At 39.5% G+C, this 20,069-nt stretch overlaps 1 protein-coding gene across 1 annotated transcript in view; it reads left to right on the top strand.

The window, feature by feature from the left end:
- Positions 1–20,069, top strand: part of CLVS2 (clavesin 2) — a 58,718-nt gene that overhangs the window by 23,480 nt on the left and 15,169 nt on the right. The window contains exon 3 of the mRNA XM_033054705.2: positions 18,841–18,951. Within this exon, the coding sequence (XP_032910596.1) occupies positions 18,841–18,951 (111 nt within the window). The remainder of the gene's footprint in view (positions 1–18,840; positions 18,952–20,069) is intronic.

Below are 20,069 nucleotides of genomic sequence, written 5' to 3'. Positions count from 1 at the left end.
CTGCAGACATTGGGAGCTACCAGCACAGAGGTGATGTGTGAACTTACACTCAGGCTGACACATGGGAAAAAAAGAATGGGACAGAGGGCAGAGGACTTCAGGGCTCTTGTGAAGCAGGGTAGGTGTTTTGAGAAACAATTCTGAGTTGGGAGGGGAAATGGAAGCTGAGTTGTTACTGACAAGCCCCCAAGTGTTTGGTGTACTGAGCTGAGACTGGAAGAGTAGAAATATCTGTGTAGTAAGGGACATAAAGGTGCAATATAAAGCTTCTGTTGTGGAACAGAACAGCATTTTGGGCCAATATGTAGCTGTCTTATTCTGTGCTATTTTGTCTAATAGGAGAAAATTATCCTTCCCCATGAAGCTTAATGCGCTTATGTCATTACAGTATTGTGTATCTAAGAATGCCATCATAGGAGCTGTTACTGCTACAGGTCTTCTCAGCAGTTCATTTCTGCCCAGGTCTTGGTCTACCAATGCAATGCTCTGTCCCTGTTCGCTTTGTCCTAAATTAGTCCTGTCTTCTGTATGGGACCAGATGCTGAGCCAGTGCTTCCCTGTGTTCATTCACTCAGTGCTGCTTTTGGGGAAAAGAAGTACAATAGCAATTTTTTTTTCCCACAGTAGAAATAGGAAGCAATTATTTTGCCCTTTGCAAATGGAAAAAAAAATATTAAAGAGGCAGAGAGCAGACCTAAAATTGCTTTGTTCTGTTTTGGAAATATAGTAATTTAAAAAACACCCCAAAACCAGTAAATAGTAACAATTTAAAGTTAGTCAGAAGAAGTACACTAAGCTGTAATTTATATTGCTAGGCGTTATTACCCAAGGCCCTGCCTTCTCACACAGGGGAGCACACAGGTAAAACTGCAGAACAGAATTATCTTTTCCCAGGTTGCAAAAAGAGAGGTTGTCTGTGAGAGCACTCAGTTATGTTTTCCTACCAGCATCAAGTTCACACTTATGCCCTTGAAAAATACTATTTGCTCAGATGACAGACTGTCACAGGGCTGGGACATAGGTTATTGCGGTGAGATGAGAGCCTTTTGGCGTTCTTCTGAGTCACTGGCACCATCTGTCCCTCTTCCTGAGGTAAGGCCGGATGGAGCGAGCCGAGCCCTGGCATGCTGTTCAGATTTTTATTTGGCATTCCTGACCTTGCCTCAGTCAGGGTCCGATGCGGGGGTTGGTTTGGGAGGACTTTCTTTGTTCCACGTTCTGCTGCGAAGCCTGGGCATAATCTGCTTTGATTCACGTATTGTGTTGCAGGAAACATGTTTTGCTGCAGAGCAGATGGTTTCAGAGTGAATGTTTCTGCTGTAAGTGCATCCCACTGGGCCAGGTGTTGCTTGCTTCTCTCACCCCTCCTTGTTCAGAACCTTGATTTTCTTTTCAACACCCAATAAAAACTTAGAAGGGAATTCAGTCAGGATTCACATAGATCACAATTCTGGCCACCCAAATAGTGTCAGCCTAGCTTCCCTTTATATTTTTATTAGGTAGGTGATGTGTTCCTGTCCTTTCTCTCTTGGTTCATCCTTTCAATATGGACTGAAATTCACAACCCTGGGCTCATCAAACCCATACAGATTAAAAAAACCTCAACCTTTAGAATAACTTCTAGGCAGCGCAAAATGTGGCGGTAGGATATTGAAGATAACAGGATCAGGTTCCCCACAAAATTGTATGTGGAAAGACGTGGTAAGCAGATCCAGTGTTAGAGGAGATCAGGACTTTACAGAGAAATGCAAGGCTGTGAGTTTGCTGGCTGAGTGCATTGTGAAGATTGCTGCAACACTAGAAAAATAAAAACAGAGTGAATTTGAGCTTAGTGCTGTTAGTGAGCTTTCAGGCAAGTAGTAATGGTGGGTGAGGCTTGGCAGTGGGAGACACTGCTGAGGTTATATGCATATTGACACAGGAATGACACTGAAATGCTCATGGGAAAAGGGAGCTCTCTAGGGATGATATTCAGTGTGAAGTGAGCAAGGAATAAGTGCTGAAGTCTGTGGGATGGTGAAAGGTAATCCATGGCACTGAAACCTGGAGAGGACAGTTGGCATGGATCAGGGAGACTGGGGAGAAGGCAGAGAGGATGGATAACACAGCGACTGAGGGCATCCCGTTTCTTGAACATTAACCATAAAATAGAAATTGGATGGACAGCAAGTTCTTTTAGAATGAAATGTACTGTAATGCATTTATATGTTAATGAGAAGGAACAGGAGGGGTGAAAATAGGAGCTGTCACTGCAAGAAAATGTCATCAGACATGGAGTTAGAGGAGTTGGTGCTGGAAAGTCAAATTTCCATGATGTTTCCCAGGTAACAGGTGAGTGTGTTGAGGCTCAGAGATACGCAGACTGTGAAGTGAGACTTGGGGATAGAGGCTCATGTTTGTGTGTGTATCATCTGTCTTGCCCTCATTTTTGGAGTCCTAAAATAGATCTAATTTCCCTTAGTGTTACATAACAGTGAGTCAAACCCAGCTTTTAAATATCTTTAATTAGTTTTAACAATTAAATTTCTAGTTAGCACATTTAGAGTAATGAATGCAACTCTCCATCCTTGCAGGAAAGGCTCCATGATTACCTGCAGTGAGTGTGCAGGTGACTTTCACCAAAAGTGATCCAAATCCTATTTCCTCTTGAGCTAGAAAAGATGCTCAGTGCAGGAGGTCCAAACTTTCCCATCCATGTGTCTTTCTGTGTCTTTATGTTTTCTCTTTATTCTCTGTGCCCATCTCCGTACTTCTGCAAGTTCTGGTGCACTCTCCTGCGCTTCCGAAGCCCTGCAGCTTTGGAAACTTGGCAGCAGTCGCCTGTCCATGAAGATCATCAGAGTTGGTGTCAATTTGATGTGGATTTAAACAAAGCTAGGCCTGCCAGGTTGGACAGAGAGTTACTTGCTTGAATTTCAAAATTTTGACTTCTGGTTTGATTCTTGCTGCAGGCATTATTTTAGATCTCTCATTTGAAGAGAAAATATCTTGCCTACCTGGCTGGAAGCCATGTCCAGGGTAATGCAGTGTGATCCTCACTGGGAATACTTTTCATCTGCAGAAGCTGCAGATGATGCACATACTTGTGCACATGTTTTGATAGTAAATAGCATCTGTACTTGTTATTGTTTTGTGTAGTACCGAAAAGCACATGCCAGTATGATAGGTATGGATCAAGGAAGAATTATAGTTTGTGTGGACTATGTAAAACTGTATGCAGCCTGCTGATCATGCAACAATGCATCTGTTTTATAAACTTTGTGCTCATTGTAACATCTTTGCACTGATGCTGAGTTATATTAATCTGTCAGCACTTGTTTAACAATAGTGTTGTAGATAATATTGTTTTTGCAAACACATCTACGTCTGTATTTATGTTAGTGTCAAAGAAAACCAACACAATGAGGGAGAGTTTTTTCTCTGTGAAATGGAAAATCATGCAAAGGTCTTGCTCACATTTTTTATTTACTATGAATTCAGCTTGCTGTTAATCTAGCTCCTATTCCCACTGGGGTTGTGCTGTTCACCCTATTGATGATGGGGAATAAGTTGCTTTTATTATATGCATATTTTCTATATACATGGGAAAAAAAAAACATTCCATAGATACTCAGTAGCAGAGTATTATTTTCAGACAGGTGTGTTATTTTCAAAAAGGAGAATCACATAGCCCAGATGAGTTACTCTTTAAGACTCTCAGAAATAGTTATTATTGTCAACATTTACAACCCTGCATGTGGGTTTTATTTATCAGTTGTGTACTCAGACTGGACTTTATTCTCACCTGATGCAGAGTCTAGATCCTCAGAGGCAGTCATGTTGCTGTAACTGAGGTTCTGCAAAACCCCTACATGCGCTCACTAGATCTGCTGATCAGGGAACTCTGGTGTCCTTCATTTCTTACTGATATTCAGACCTGGGCTCTCCTCCCTCACTTTCCCCATTTACCGAATGTCGTTACTGATCTCAGGGTTCTTGGTTGAAACCTTTGAGTAACCTGCTGAATTAAGTGGAATATGGACAGAACTTAATTAATTCATTATAACTTACCTTAAATATAAATTACAATACATTTCTTAGTGCTGCTGAAAAGGAACTGGGATGGTTAAGACCTGATGGCTAACAAAGTCATAATGCATTATTTTGCATGGAGAATTTTTTATATCTTGCAGCCATTTCTAGTTACCATTTCAGACTATACAGAATATGGACAACAAAAGTTTCAACAGAGATGATATGAACAGCAGCATTTGTGTGATACTAATTTTTGTAAAAAAGAAGCTATTCAGTAGAGCTCACTGTAGTGGACAAAAATATCTCTCTGGACTCCTTAACATGTATTTACACAATAGACTCATAGTGATTGAGTAGCCAAACTGTTTAATTAATGGTATTTAAAAGATTTAATCTTTGTAATGAATAGAATTTATAAAATCCATAACTAACATTTGAAAGTGAATGTATTTGTTTTGTACGAGGCATGATAATTTAAACTTGTTTCAAGTTTTCCTGAGTTTCTTGCTGGTTTATAATGGGCAGCTGCCAGTGGACAAGATCTTTAAGAGAGTGTAACTCTGTACTAATAAAACACGTGTACCCAGGGCTGCTCCCTTCTGCTGTAGTGGCTGTGTCCTGACTATTATTATTTTTAACTTAAGCATGTAGCTACATTTAAAGATCATTTTGGAAATGGTGCTTGATTTCTGTTTAGCTTCCAAAATATTTAGGGGAAGGACGGTGGCTATAACTTACTCTAATGATTTCACAGTATAGAAAATTGACTTTTTCCTCCATTAATATTTCTGGGTGCTGTTAACTGTGCAGTATAGATGCTACTTGGAATTTTGTAGAATGTTATTTTGTGTGCCTTGGTTCTTCTTATGGTACCATTTTAATGGTAATTCTTATTAGGGAAAAAGGCCTGTCTCTGTAGTCAGAAATGATGGAGTACTACTTCAAGTCCACAGTGAGTTCAAGTGAGTGAGCTGTATGTGAAGAACATTGCTTTGGAGATCTTGGTGAGCCTGCACTCACCCCTACAGGCTGATGTAGCAGGACTGGAATGTCACAGAGCTGGTCGAGCTCACCAGATGCACTTGCTATAAACTCTTATTCATAGTGATGACACAATCACATCTTACATTGAATAAATTGTCATGTCTGGTGTTTTCCTATTCTTGATGACACTTTGAGCACTTGAATTCTGCTCTGAAAATGCTGGAGTCAGCTGAAAGTATAGAGAGGATTTAGATAGGCAGAATGAGATTTCTCTAGTTGTTATTTGACTAAGTCATTGATGTTAATGCTTCTCTGTCTACAATGGCACCATGGGACTTTATACACTCAGAAATGGTCAGGAACCTTCATTAGTTTTTTCCTGCTGAAAGCTGGCAGCTTCAGTCAGCACACCAACTGTTCAGTTGTGCTGGAACTTTGGGGCAGAGTTGAGGTGGAGGAGAGGAACCGCTGAAGTGCCAACAACCATTGGGCATCACTTTGGGTTCCACCTGGAGGTCCTTCAGCATGGCCTCACTTTGCAGATGAGGTCTGTCACAGCTACAGGATTGGGTGATGAAATTTGCTGCAGTGTGACAGCTTAAAATAACAAAGCAATCTGTTTGAATATTGAGGGTGTCTTGGGACACACAGGATTGTGCTTGTCTGTGATTTATTTCATTGCATAACTCCATATCAGATCTGCATGAAATTCAATTTCTTATCCTGGCATAAACCTGTGTTGTGTGTGATCACAGCCAGCAACAGCATGAAGTCTTTTAGAATAGCTCCAAGATACTGCATTCTTATCCACAAAAACAAAGGCTATAGTTCTAAAATTTTAAACAGAAACATTATAACCTTTGACTCTAAAGCCTTTCTAAGAAGAATCACAAATTTTCCCTAATAACTAAAAGAAAATGTTTATGCAAAATGTCTCCCTTCTAGAGATTTTTTATTTTAAAAGTATCAAATAGGTCAAAATTGAAGTGTTAATTTTGGGAAAGCTGCCAGCATTGAGTGGAGCATTCAGACACCTCACATCCCCATTTACCTCTAGGCTGTATCTGTTCTTGTCTCCAGGAGAGACTGTTGTGCACTGTAAGAAAAAGTATTTCAACCAAATAACATTGTCTCTGTAAGGAAATGGATGCTTAGAGCACTCAAGCTATAGCTGCTAGGGCAGTAGCAATAGCTAGCAAGAATTCTGAGATAATTTTCCCCTTGCTTTTTTTTTTTTTACATCTACCTTCCTTCCCTCCCTCTGTCCAGTGAACTCAAATTCTAAGGTAGCCTTTGCATTTTGTATACTGGCAGATTTAGCTACTGCGTTCTTGTCACAGAACGTTTAAATATTCATGCTGCCTTTAATTTTAGTGCTGAAAGACTGTAGTGGATGTGATGATGCAGGAATTTGGGCTCAGAAAATGGAAGATTTTTTAATGCTTCGGCTACATGTGAAGATTTATCAACCAGGCTCCAAAATGAACAGAGCTAACTGAAATACTGCTTTAAATAATCTATTTCAGTAAATACACAGCCAGGATCTTTAAATGGCTAAGCATACAGCTGGTGTCTCATATCCAGAATGTGGCTCAAAGTGTTGTTTATTCAGGATGAGAACAGGTATTACAGGCCTGTAGTACTACATTGTACACATATATACACATCAGCAAATTTCTTTGTCTGAAGTGCCAAAACTAAGGTTAGAAGAGAAACATGTTAAAAATTATCTTATGGTTATTCCAGGTTGGATTTAATTTCATTTAAGGAAATTTAAATTATTTATCTGTGTGTTTCTTATTTCCCTGTGTGCTGGCAGTAGGCAGCCTGTCCCCTCACTGCCTGCATCTGACTGATTAATTGGTCTCTTGCTTGATCTGTTTTCATTTTTGTTTATGTATAACTAATTCTAGTACTTTCACTTTTTAATATGGTAACATCAAATTTGTTTAAGGTCTGCGAACTAATGTGGATTAAAGTCAAGCAGCAGCAGCTCTAATACATAATTGATTACCAGTAGGGCACAAAGAACTGATTCGGGTTCCTAGACAGGAAATGCCTTTTTTGTCCTACACTGATAGTCTGAACTCTTAAATCTATGTTAAAGTGAGTAGGCTACTGGAAATTGCCAAATTATCCATGTTAATAATTTTTTAAGAAATTAATTTGCCTTTTGAGGCATAATGATTTTTATACATAGACACAGAAACACATGCACTCTAATTCCTTTTAGATTTCAATGCAGTTCTGTTCACTGGCAATTGAAGATGTCTTATGTCTAGAAAATGTGGTGCATTTTGAGTCTTTATCTGCATCCTTCTGTGACCCCCACACCTGTTAATACCTAACAAGTATTTTGCTTGCCTAAACTATTTTTTTGTACAGGTGCAAGAGCTTTGTGACATGGTCTCAACAACAGCACCCATTTGTGAATGGATAGGTTGGAAGAGGCCATGTCTGCTTAAATTAACATTGGCTCCAATTTTATTGCAGCTTGTCCTGTGTTGCTGAGGAATGACTCTTGACTGTTCAGTTAAGTGGGGCTAGAAGCTTGTTTAGGGTTTAATGTTTAATGATACCCTCGATGAAGTGAGGAGTTTTGTATTTTCAGCCTCCTCCTGAGGTACACACGGTGGTCACAGCAGGGCCGTGCAGCAGCAGCAGGAGCGACGTGGACAGCAGCTGCACAGCTGTGACACTAATAGCACGGATGTGCCGGGCAGCACAGCACCAAGCCTGGTGCTGCTAATGGATGGGGAGCCTGAGACGGCCAGCAGGGGGGCTCTGCCTGCCATTAAGTACACTCACACACACTGTATGCCATCATCCCTGCACCAGGCATTTAATTCTCTGGTTAGCATCAACTGGAGTGGCAGGAGTATAGGAAAGCAGAGAATGTAAGCCATGCTGTAGAAGAGGGCTGCAAGTCAGAATGTGGCTAAATCAGAAAGGTAGAATGGAAGGTGAGAGAAGGAGCATCTTTTTGCATATATTCTTAGGCTTTGGATGAAAAGTAGGTTACTCTGGTCTAGTATATTGCATTTCACTTAAGATGCTACAATTTGAATAACGTTTTAGCAGTAGAGCAATAAAAATTTTGCAATCTCTAGTTTTAAATGTCTGAAGATGTTACATATGCAAAAGCAATATCTTTGTAAATAATGCCATATTTAGAAAAAAGACATACTTTCACATGCAGCCACCCTTTTTAATGTTGCTCGAGCGAAGAGCAGAGCAGCAAATTGACAGTTTCAAAATGGAAATTGAACTTCTTTTCTAGAGGTGTCATTAATGAATGGAGTTAAGACTGTTGCTGACTTTCCCTGATGTGTGAGCTGCCTGTGTTGCCCTCTGACATTTCTGAAAAGGTGGGCTCACTGGTGGGTGTCAGAACTGGAGACACAGCTCATTCCCAGCCTTTGGAAACTGAGCTTGTTCGGTGTTATGCAGACAGCTTGGCAGTGGCTATGTTTTGTAATCCTGGTTCAGAGAGTGTGATGCATGAAATGTCAGGGTTTGCAGGTAAGGTAAGCCTTAGTTTAGGTGGAAAAAGCCAAGCACATTTTTGACAGTTGCTTGGTTAAGATGAGTGACCTCAACCAAGCCAAGAAGCTTGAGTAACTTGCATAAGGTGGTATTTAACATCTACCAGCAAATAATTTTTTAATTGCCTTTGAGGAGTCTGTCATCACATTGGTTACTTCTGCTGGTGAGGAATTCCAAAAATAGCACAGCTGTGATAAGTGGTTTGAAAAAAAACAGGTAAAAAGACTATTTAACCGCAGTGATTTTATATTTTTCACCAGTGTCTAACTTGCTTAGAACTGTGTGCTCTTATATGGTTTCCTTATGCTCAGAAGGACCCTTCTGTGTTTCAGTTTGTTCCCATGGCCTCTGATCCTATCACTGGGCACCACTGAAAAGAGCCTGGCTCCAGCTTCTTATACCCTCCCTTCAGATGTTTATGTACATTAATTTCACGGTTATAAGTCGCATGTCTGGGTGTCGGCAACTGTCTTGGGTTACAATACAGAGTGTGATAAAAGGTATCTATTCTATCACCATCTGTTGAGGGTGGGGGCAGTGATCCTTATCTCCATGGCAGATATTCTGCTAATGGGCCATCCATTGAAACCAGGTAGGGCATTGTTCTTTATCTTTTCACAACCCATCCTTCCTCCAGCGAGTCATTTTCTGCTAATGGCCATTGAGTCCCACTGTGTGACTGATAAAATTACTGCATCCCATTGGAAGTTGCTCCAGCCAGGGGGAAGAGCCCAACATTTCTTACCAAGATAAAAACACTAAGGGACACTAAGGGAGCCCCTTTCTCCACTGAGCTCCAGAGGAAAACTGGATTTCTCTACATCACCACTGGACCTCCGGAGGGAAACTGCACCTTGTACAGGAGCACTGCTCCAACTGAATCACATCTGTCACTGCAGGAGGATGCAACCACCATTTAATGGGACTGCTACCAACACCCTGCCTGACAGGGTGTCAGGCTGTACTCTGACTTTGTCAGGGTTTGGAGTTTGTTTCTTTGTAGTACTGTATTTCTATTTTAATTTCCCTAGTAAAGAACTGTTATTCCTAATTCCCATATCTTTGCCTGAAAGCCAATTGATTTCAAAATTATAATAATTTGGAGGGAGGGGGTTTACATTCTCCATTTCAAAGAGAAGTTCCTGCCTTTCTCAGCAGACGCCTGTCCTCCAAACTAAAACAGTAACTTTTCGTTCTTTGTCCATATATAAGCCGCACCTGATTATAAGCCGCACTCTGGGTTCGGACCAAAATTTTAGTCAAAATGGTGCGGCTTATAGTCGTGAAATTCTGAGATTGCCGAGATTCCCCTGAATTTTCTCTCCTCCACACTGGACATTCCCAGATCTCTCAGTCTCTGTCCATATGGCAGATGCTTCAATCCCTGAGTCATCTTCCTGACCCTTTGCCAGCCTGTCTCCAGTATGGCTCTGTCTGCTTTGTACTGGGAAGCCCAGCACTGGACCCCACATTCCAGGCAGTTTCAGAGTTGAGTTCTTTTCTATGTGGGTATCCATGTGATGAGAACTGAGGCTACTGTTGTTTTCTATTGCTGAGAATACCTTAATGTAGGTTCCACATTTATCTTAGCAAGAAGACATCTGCATTTCTGGTTTTGATCACGCAACTCCTTGCCCATGAATTTTCAAGAGTTTCAAAAGTGTGATTTTAGGAGAGATCCTACCATCACATTTCTTCATTACTGGCACAGCAAACACATTAGCCTTGTCCTAGATATGTATGGTAAAACATGCAACTATTTATTTTCCCAGTTGTTGTGAATCTCTGGTTTTTACTGGAAAATTTTCCCAATAGAAGCTAGCAGACACTCATGCTCATATGGCTTTACAAAGACAGGGGGTTGATGTTTGAAGTTAGAATTCAACGACAGTGATTTATGGTCCTCTAGAGTAATAACTTGAATGACAGATCTCCCTCAAACAATATTGAAATTCCCTGGACTCCCAGGCACATCTTGCATATGTGTACCACCAGCAGTCACTCAGGAGTGCAGAAGAGGGAAGCTGAAGTGGAGTTAGCTTGTAGGAAGTCATATCTTTTCAAGCACCTTTGAAAAGATGAAGTGTAGCTGAGCAGTTCAGACTAAGGCTTTCTTAAAAGCTGAAAGGCTGAAATAAATCTTCATTTTGTACTATGACATAGATATTTGAACACTTTTTGGAACTGGAAATAGATTTGTCCTGTGGGGAACTGACCTCTTGAAACTATGTATGCTGCATAGTTCGTGATACCTCTACTCTTAATAAAATATAATACTTATTAATGGATCTCAAGTCAGTTATTCAATTTCCTCAGTAATTTAAAGCTTAATTATGCTGCATTCTAGATCTCAGTGGCTGTTCTCAGCTGATTTTTCTTAAATCACTATCACTCCAATTTTACGGTTCAGTTAAATTCTCAGGACTGTGATTTGTGTAGAGTGACAGATTAAAATTGGATGGCTAAAATGATTATGGCTGTTAGTGCTTACTGCAGTGATGGAGATTGATTCCTCATAGTATGAGAGAACACATGGCTCATGAAATAACTTGAAACTCTGTACTTTTCATTTTATTGTATTGTTGTAAATTGAAACTTACAAAGGGCTAATCCAATTTTAATGCATCTTGTCTGAAACAGAGTGTTGTATTTTTGGAGGAGCTTTGAATAATAAAATTTTAGGCACCAGTTTAGAAATTCTCCATTTCCAGAGGAGAAAAAGTGAATATTATGCTAGGAGAAATGGCATCTTTCAACTCAGTGACTTACTGGCGCTGGGATAGCTATGCAGTACCATTTGAAAATGTGCATTTTTGCCTCTGTGCAGGATCTTTCTTTACCTTATACATCTGCAGACCTGTGCACCCCATTTCCTGGACAGGTTCAGATTAGGTTCTTGCAAATTTTGACAGAAGCCAGTCCTAAACTGAAAATCCTTAGGCTGGGTCTGGTCCTAGGAGATAGTCAGCTGGAATGATATGCAAAATTACATGGAAGATATAAGATTTGATATTTATTTACCCTATTTGAGTTTAGGTCTGCAAAATCAGTCTTGGTATGTGACTATAAAACATAGGTCCTCCATGCAGGAATATTTTGTAGTTCTCTTTCTTTGCCTTCCTGTGAAAATTTTGTAAAGGGGCAAGAGAGGGAACAAGATGAATATTTTTCTCTTGTGCATCACAGTAGTATCTTAATATCTGTCCCTGAATTACTTTTGTATTTAATCTCTGCTGCTCCTCACTTTTATCTTATTTTTATAGTATCTGCCTTGCCTTGTTTCTTTCAATTCTCATCTTAACATTATCCTAAAATATCCCTTCATTCCCAGGAGCTATTTATCCTATTCATATTTGAAAGTGATCAGGTATAAGAAAGGGAGGTGGTATCTGGTAGCTACTAATGCTCCTCTTGGAAACCACCTCAGGCCTGTGGGAAGCTTTCTGCATGATGAAAAGCATCCTGACAGTAATCCTGTGGTCAGCAGTTTGGCAGAGACCAGGGGCTGTTTGGACAGTCACTGATAAAAAAAGGGTGACTTCAGGACAAGGGTGGTACAAGTTGAGATGCTGGTGTGGCACTTGAGCTCTTGCTATACAGTCCCTGGCCAAAGACTTCTGCCTTCAGGAACTGGAGTATGGAATCCTTTATGAACAGTAATTTTCCACATTATTTTTCTTCCACCAGTATTATGGAAGTATTGCTACTGTATTTATGCACAGCAGTTTTCAGTATAGTGTTTTTTTCTCTTTGTCTGTAATCTTAATCTAATAAGACATTCACAAGCTGCCTGGAAAACAGACTTTTTTTTTCCCTATGGGAATTTCTATAGAGGAAATCACCGTCTGATAATTGTCTATTGTAAAGAATGATTTTCATCACAGGGTAGAAAACAGAATAGAAGAACCTACTTCTGCCCTCCTTCTTACTCTTTTTCTGGCTTTGTTGATTTGGAAAATAGCATGAAGCTGTAAAAATTTTTGGGTTCCTTTCCCCCTTTTTAATATCCCACATTCCAAATGAAGTGTTAAAAAAGAGGCAGAGCTGATAGTGGAAAACAGTATTGTCCTTGAAAAACAGCATTTTTCATTTATTCTTTAAAATTAAGGCCTTCATTTTCAAGGTTTAAACTAAACAAATAGGCCAAGAACCAATGTTTAAAACCCCAAGTCCCCCTTAAAATGAAGAAAAATTTCTAAAATAATTTCAAAATTTCTAACTAAAAAAAAAGATTAAACCCTATTGAAGTTAATTTGCAAAGAAATAAAGTAATTTAAAATTAAAATGAAAGTTTTACACAAAATACTTTCTTTATCAATCCCACCTAATTAAAAATTTAGAGCAATGTAATCCCTTTATCCCAAGAGTGAAAGCACAAAATCTATGTAGGTTTTAAATTGTATTATATTTATATATAAACATGCAGACACATACAGTCAAATGACTTTTAAATCCCACCTAATTAATTTAAACAATATATAATTTTTATCAGTAGCATATTGAAATGAAAGGTGGGACACTATTTGAAATTAAAACAGATACTTCAATAAAAAAAGCAATATTCACACTGGATGGATACCATCTCTCTTCTCATTTCATTCAACCTAACATATTTCTATATGAGCTGTAAGATATAATGACTAATAGAAGTGAAAAGGACTGCCAAAAGTCAAATTGCTTCACTGGGAGCTTCTTTGCAAAATGACAACATCCAGTTCTAGATAATTAAATCTTATTTTGTAGGAATGTCACTGAATGATGTTAATTTGCCTTTAGGTACTGTGCTTTTGGTTGAACACAGTAACAGAAATTTATTTGGGCACTTTTTGTTTGTCTTAGAAATTGCTCAACATGGTAAAATAAAAATGAAAAGCTCAGACTAGGAGAGAACAAGAGTTTAGTCTTACAGAGGGAAACCACTAGTGCAGCTGTTCCAGGGGTCAAGCAAAATTTCACCACCTGAGACTTTTCTTTTTTTGAACCTTAAGAAGCCTTAACAGAGAGGTGCAGAGAAAAGGTCTTCTGTTGTTAGACAACCTGAAGCATAACTTCTTCAGAATTTACTGATTTTCTCAAAATGAGTTAGGGTGCTGGCAGGTGCCGATCCCTACCAGCCTTGTTGCATGTTTGGTGGTTCAAAGCTGTCTTCCAGCTTCCAGTCTAGTTATGTTCCAGGTCAGCTTTTTCTCCCTTGTTTCCATGTCAGCATTGTCCTTTGTTTTGAAAGGTTCTTTCCTCACCTGTAATTTATTCCCCCTAGTGTGTTTAGCATTTTTTTCCTTAAAAAAAATCCAACCCAAATTCTTTTAGATGCCAAAGATTTGCTTTCCAGTCTCCTAATTATCCAATCCTCACCACAGGTTCCAGTCATGTCTTGAGCATAGGTGATCAGTGTTGACATAAAAGTTTGTTTATTTTGAAGCATTGCAAGTACTCATGTCATGGATGGATGCTGGCAGGAAGTTTGGTATTAGGAATGCCTTGTTCTTTCCTACCTTTGGTGAAAGTTGCAGTTTGGCAGCAAGGCAGGTGTTCTCTCCTGATGTAGATGGCAGTGACTCCTGGTTCGTCTGGTAGCTCAGCTCTTGGGTACTAAGGATGTGAACTATTTCTTCTAGCCAGAGCCTTTTCTTTCCATGAGTTTCCATACTCTTCTCTTTAACATGCTAAAAATTAAAATTAGTTGTGATGCATTTTGTAGCAGACAGAATGTTTCAGTTTCTAGTGGATCATTCCATTATAAAGTTACTATTTTGGTCCTTCATAATATTTTTTTTTCTCCCTGAACTGCTTGACTTTTCAGAAAAGCTAAAGGAGGACTAATGTATTATCTTCAGCAATAAGGCTTAAGTCACAGTTAAGATATTACTAGTTTTGTATACTTTCTTTGACCTTGCAATTTTTGTTATGAAGATACAGCTGTTGCAGTTTTGACTTTGTAACCTCTTGTTGTCTGCAGATGCTACAGCTGGATTCATCGGGGCACTCAGCCTTAAGGAAAGGGTGTGAGTGTATTCATTATGTTTGTCTAGACTGTCCTTTGAAGGATGTCTCTAGAGTGTCCACAAAAGCAGTTTCACTGCACATAAAGACAGCAAACTCTCAAAAATAACCCCAGAGCACACATGCCCAAGCACTCTCTGTGTTAATATGTGGCAAGGTGTGTCCAGACAGTCTGTTTGCTGTAGATGTGCAGCATTCTTTCAGAGCTCTGATGACAATGGGCTGCCAAAGCACCTTTGGGCACACAGTGGTCTCAGCAGTTTCTGAGACTACACTTTTAAAAGCTGTACAAATTTACTTGAAGTCCTGAGTTCAGGGCTGCTTCATTAAAAGTAGGCTTCAGAGATTTAAATGTAGACATCATGCTCAAGGAACGAAGAATGCTGTGGTCTTTAAGAAGTTCTTCGATTTTTTGCATTTGGTAAAGATAAAAAGATGGGTCATTTTCATGATATGATAACAGTCCTGACACCATTAAGAAGACTCACATTGGTTTTCTGTCGGAATTTGGCACTTTCATAAGCACTGTTGAAAATTTTGTATACTGGTTTTGCTGTTACTACCTGTGCTGTAAGAGTTCCTGCAGGCCAAAGGGGAGGAGGGGACCCTCTGTGAGACCCTAAGAGCTGGCTCAGGTGATGACTGAGCCCAGCACAGGGTGGAATGTGGTGCCTGGCAATGGAAACCTAGGTTCTTAGTATATGCCAAGGGTGGTAGCAGGCAACAGCAGCTGTGTTCTTGGAGAGAGAGCTTGTAAAGATAGTTTGTATAAATTATGTTTGGCAGACAATTGCTGTGCTGTGAGTCCACAGAACCATTTCACAGGAGATGTATGTCCAGTGAGGGATTGTTCTGTGAAGCTGCAGGTGCACTGGTAGTCCCCCAGTGCTGTAGACAGCAGTGTAGGGGCATGCCTCTTCCTTGGCAGCCTATATTGTTAATTGTTATTTGCAAGCCTTTTATCAGGGGGCCTGTGGTCTCTGATGGTAACTGCCTGCTTGTCTGCGTCTATGGCATGGCTGTGTCACAAACTGTGCTCATCAGAGACAAGCAAAAGCTATGTTCTGCTGCTGAAACAGAGGTTACAGTGAATGTGAAGAAAAATCCACCCAGTGTGTTTACATAATTAGGTTTTTTTTGCAGTTTGGTAATACCCCATCAGATTTATTACTTTTCCAGTCAGAAGCACAGCTCACTTTACAGCTGATCTCCATGTCTTACTGTTTTCTGCCAAGAGATTCCTTTTACTTAGAATTCATGTGATTCATGGGTTACAGGCTCATCTGTTGAAGTACAGTATGTCTGCAGACGCAGTTGTGACTGCCACTGTGCTTGTAACCTAATCTGCATAAAACCCCAGAAGAATCAGTGATTTGAAAGAAATTCCTGCCTGCTGTTTGTGTAGGATGACCATCTGTCTGGCAAATCCCCATGTGGAAATCAGGTACATCTGAGAAGAGCAAGACAACCTCCTGACACCTGTTTCTCTAGCAGATGTAGTTGCTTAATTCTGCTTTTTTATTTTTTTAGCAGGTGCTTTTGAGGTTTGCTTTTGGATCTACTTTCAACAGCTTTTGAATACTAGTCTGAGCATTGTATACAATCCAGGATCATTCTGACCAAACCACCCTTTCTCTTTTTTGGCACAATTTTTTTATGATCCTAACTACACCTTAGGAAGTGCTTCTGAATCTGGGCACTTTGGTTCAGTCACAGAGACTGACAAATACCCATCACCTTTAGTTCCAGAAAATACCTTCAGAATTTCTGAGAAACACTGAAACTGGCTTTTAAGATCAAATTGCATCTTCTATTTGAGGATCATTCAACATAATTTGTGATCCTCCATGTAAATGGTTTCCAAGATGCAGGAGCAGATAGTAGATGTGTCAAAGTGGTACTTTTCAAGGATAATCCTTTTTTGTGCTAGAAATTTTATATCTTTAAAAACATACAGAGCATTCTGAGACCACATTAGAATACAAATGCTGTTGGCACTCTGCTCTGAATCTGTGTTTGTACACGTCAGTTTGCCTATTGAGATCTTATTCACAAATTGTCCTCAGTTTCTGTGTGACTCTCAGCTCTGCTGAGATTTCTGCAGCTCTAAGTGTGTGGCCTTTTGTGCTTTGTACACAGCACGGAGCACTGGATTTCTTTGCTGGAGAACCAGCCATGATGATGCAAACAAACACAACCTTCTGTAGATGAATGGTATCTCATCTAACTAAAGGTTAAGGTGTCATCCAGTGATTTATCCTTCCTAATGGATTTGTTGGGTTACTATGATGCAAGTCACAAGACACATCATAGCTGTGTCCTCAAAGGTGTTTGTGGATTTACAATAGTGAACTGGCTGAATTATGTTACAAATTATCAACCATCCTGTTTGACATTTAGTTAGGGTGGCAGGAATTGGGCATTTAGCAGAATGAGGCTTCTGCAGCAGTCTTTCAATAGTATTGTTTTCTTTCAAAGCTGCTGTTAATCAAAAGTTTCTGGAGAAAAGCTGCAAAACAGACCATTGATTGCATTGACTGTTGTGCTCTGGCCAGCCAGATGTGAGTGGCATGGTGGTTGTCATCCACAGAGTAAATTGTTGTTAAGGTACTGCCTCCTTGATGGAAAATCCTGCAAATTGTTGCAATTTGGAGGTACCTTGCTGTAAAGAGCCCCTGGGTTAGGTGTGCCTGTGAGTGGATCCTTGGAGAGGAGTCTGTGATTCGTACTTCATTATTCTCACAGGTCTAAACACAGTAACAGAACTAAAGAGATTCTGTGGGTATGCAGGCGGTTGAACTTTTTCAAAGTATATTCCTATATGGAAACATGTAATGAAAGATTTCCTTCCTGCAGTTTCTGCCTTCCTTTTGTGACAGTTCTTGATTGGCTGGAATAGTTTATAATTCTTTTCTTGGCCATTTTCTTGGTGTGTGCTGTATGACCCTATGCTTCAAGTGGCGCTTTGCAGATTGCATCGAAGCTGTTGAGTGCTTCTATAGGGCCTCTTCTCTTGTCTCCAGAGGAGGCAAAATAGGTCTATTTCAACAAAGCACCATGTCAGACATTCTGATTGCCTCCTTTTGAGCCTTTGATCCCAGTGGCACAGACCTGAAGTTGCCTTTATTACATGCCCATAGAAGGAGGAAAAGAGGAAGAGAAGGAGGAGGTATAGCTGGAAAGGATGTCCTTGTTTGTTTCCTGTACAGTCAAACAGGAGCTGCTGCTGCTGCTGTGAGAAACCTGGTTTTGATCTAAGTGACTACCATGGCTACCTATGCTGTATCACCTGTTGATTTAAGCTTCAAGTGAAAGCCATTAATATTTAGTAAGTCTGTATAACTAAAAGAAGGTTCTTCACTGAGAAAGTTCTGACATAAGCCATGAAAACAAAAGGGGACATGCAATCAACTTCATTGGTTTACTTGTCTTTCCTCTTTCCTCAGTGGTGCAACTCTAGAAAACATAGGAGCTGGCTTATTGCATTGTTTGTGCATATGATCAACCAGGCAAAGACAAAATGAGGACAACACAAGGAATTTCGCAGTTGTATTCCAGGACAGAGTAACTGCCCTCCTCAAACTGCCAAACCCTCTGGCATATTCTCTTGACTTAGAAATTGAAAATGCATATCGGAATCTTTTCCTAGTGTATTATCTGCCCCTTGTGATTTTCAGCAAGTGAAAAAGAAAAGCCATTGCTTCATTACAGATATGCTATCCTTACATTTGAGTTCCCAGAAGGCCTCTGACTATGTGACAAGAATTACTGTCATGGATATTGCATAACAGTTTATGCATAATGTTTAATGCAGTCTCAGTTTTATGAAATATGGATAATATTGGAGACATTTTGAATAGTAGTTTAGATTTACACTTTTTAAGGTGGAGATGAGGGACATTTTTAGTGACACTCTTCAACAACACTGGAAGAGTTAAGATTGCTGCTATTAAAAATGAATAAAATCCATAGAAGTGGAAAAGAGAAAAATACATTGCACAGATGGATTATGGGCAAATCATAAATGTTTAAAGCATTTCTGGAGGTTAGAAATGTTGTGCCTTTATTTGAATAGCAGAGCACACTTCCTCCACACTTAAATCTGTCCAAGGTATGTTGCTCCTTGGTGTGGCAGGTTGAAACTCAACTGAGAGGACACAGTTTTGAATAATCTTTCTTCTTGTTAAAGGTTTATTATTAAGATGAAGGCATTCAGGGAAAAAAATTTTGATGCATGTGCTACATATGTTAAGAACTGGCTCAAATTGTATATATTTGTTTTGTTACACACAGGACAGCTTTCCAGCTCGGTTTGGAGGAATACATTTTGTCAATCAGCCGTGGTATATCCATGCCCTCTACACAGTTATCCGGCCCTTCCTAAAGGAGAAGACACGAAAAAGGGTATTCTTCTTTTTAATTGTCCATTTCCTGGCAGTTCTCATCAGCAGATGCGTCATACTCTAATAAAGTAGATTAGCATGAGAGATCAGCTTGCTATTGTTGGAAATTTTTAAATATATCTGTGTTGTAAAGAGTACCTTCAACTGTTTTAGAAACTTATACAACATTATCCTTTAAGGACACAGTCAAGCAGTGCACTTTAAATGTATTTTAAAATGCAAGCATATGCTTGCTCCCAGGGGTTATATAAAAAATATTGCCAACATTACAGTTTCTATTAAGATTGTATTTAATTCCATTCTGTTTCATTTCTGTTAAAATTATTTGTGTCTTCCTTTTATAAACAGAGTTAGTGACTACAAAGTCCTTTCCTAGTGTGATTTCCTTGACATTAGCATGAGCTAAAATACCCAGCTGGCATCTAGTAGTATTAGTTTGCAAATACTAATTTGAATGAAAGCCAATAAAAGGGAATTTGTGTGCATGCAGCTGTGCATAAGCATGAGCAGCCTCCGAGATGTTCCTGAATTTGTACCATTTGCATCAGTGCAATTAAATTAGAGCTTGGTGGTGAGAGCATATAGAATGATATTATTTCTGTAACAGGAACTTTGTCATCCAGGAAAACACAATCAACATCATGTACAATGGCACTGCAAAGAACATGATGATTTTTTTTTTTTAATGGAATCGGCTCCCTAAGCAGCTCTGTATTTTTTCTCCTCAAACACACTCTGCAAGGCCACAATGATCATTGGTGTTGAGCTGTTTTTTACTGACAGATTATGCTTGAGAGGCCTCTGGTATCTACAGATTGTGAACTATAGATCACAAAGCCTTTTATGTAATATCTGTTATAAGTATGCAAATGAAGCCCCATTTTGCAGGATTCAGTTGCACTCTGTTGACTGCATCTTCTGCAAAGAGCATTGTAGTGCCAGATATGTCTGAGGCCTTTTCAACTCAAGTTGCTGCCTATGCATAACTAGAGAGTAAAGTGCAGCTCATAGGAGTGTTACAGCATTAAAAAAAAAAAAGACAAGGCAGTTGAACACGGAGGCTTATCAGTTAGCATCTACATTTTTATTTAGACACCTGAATCAATGGCATGTATTTTC

Source organism: Catharus ustulatus, chromosome 3, assembly GCF_009819885.2.
Source record: "Catharus ustulatus isolate bCatUst1 chromosome 3, bCatUst1.pri.v2, whole genome shotgun sequence".
NCBI classification, from domain to species: domain Eukaryota; kingdom Metazoa; phylum Chordata; class Aves; order Passeriformes; family Turdidae; genus Catharus; species Catharus ustulatus.
This window is presented reverse-complemented; position numbering and strand designations above follow the sequence as displayed.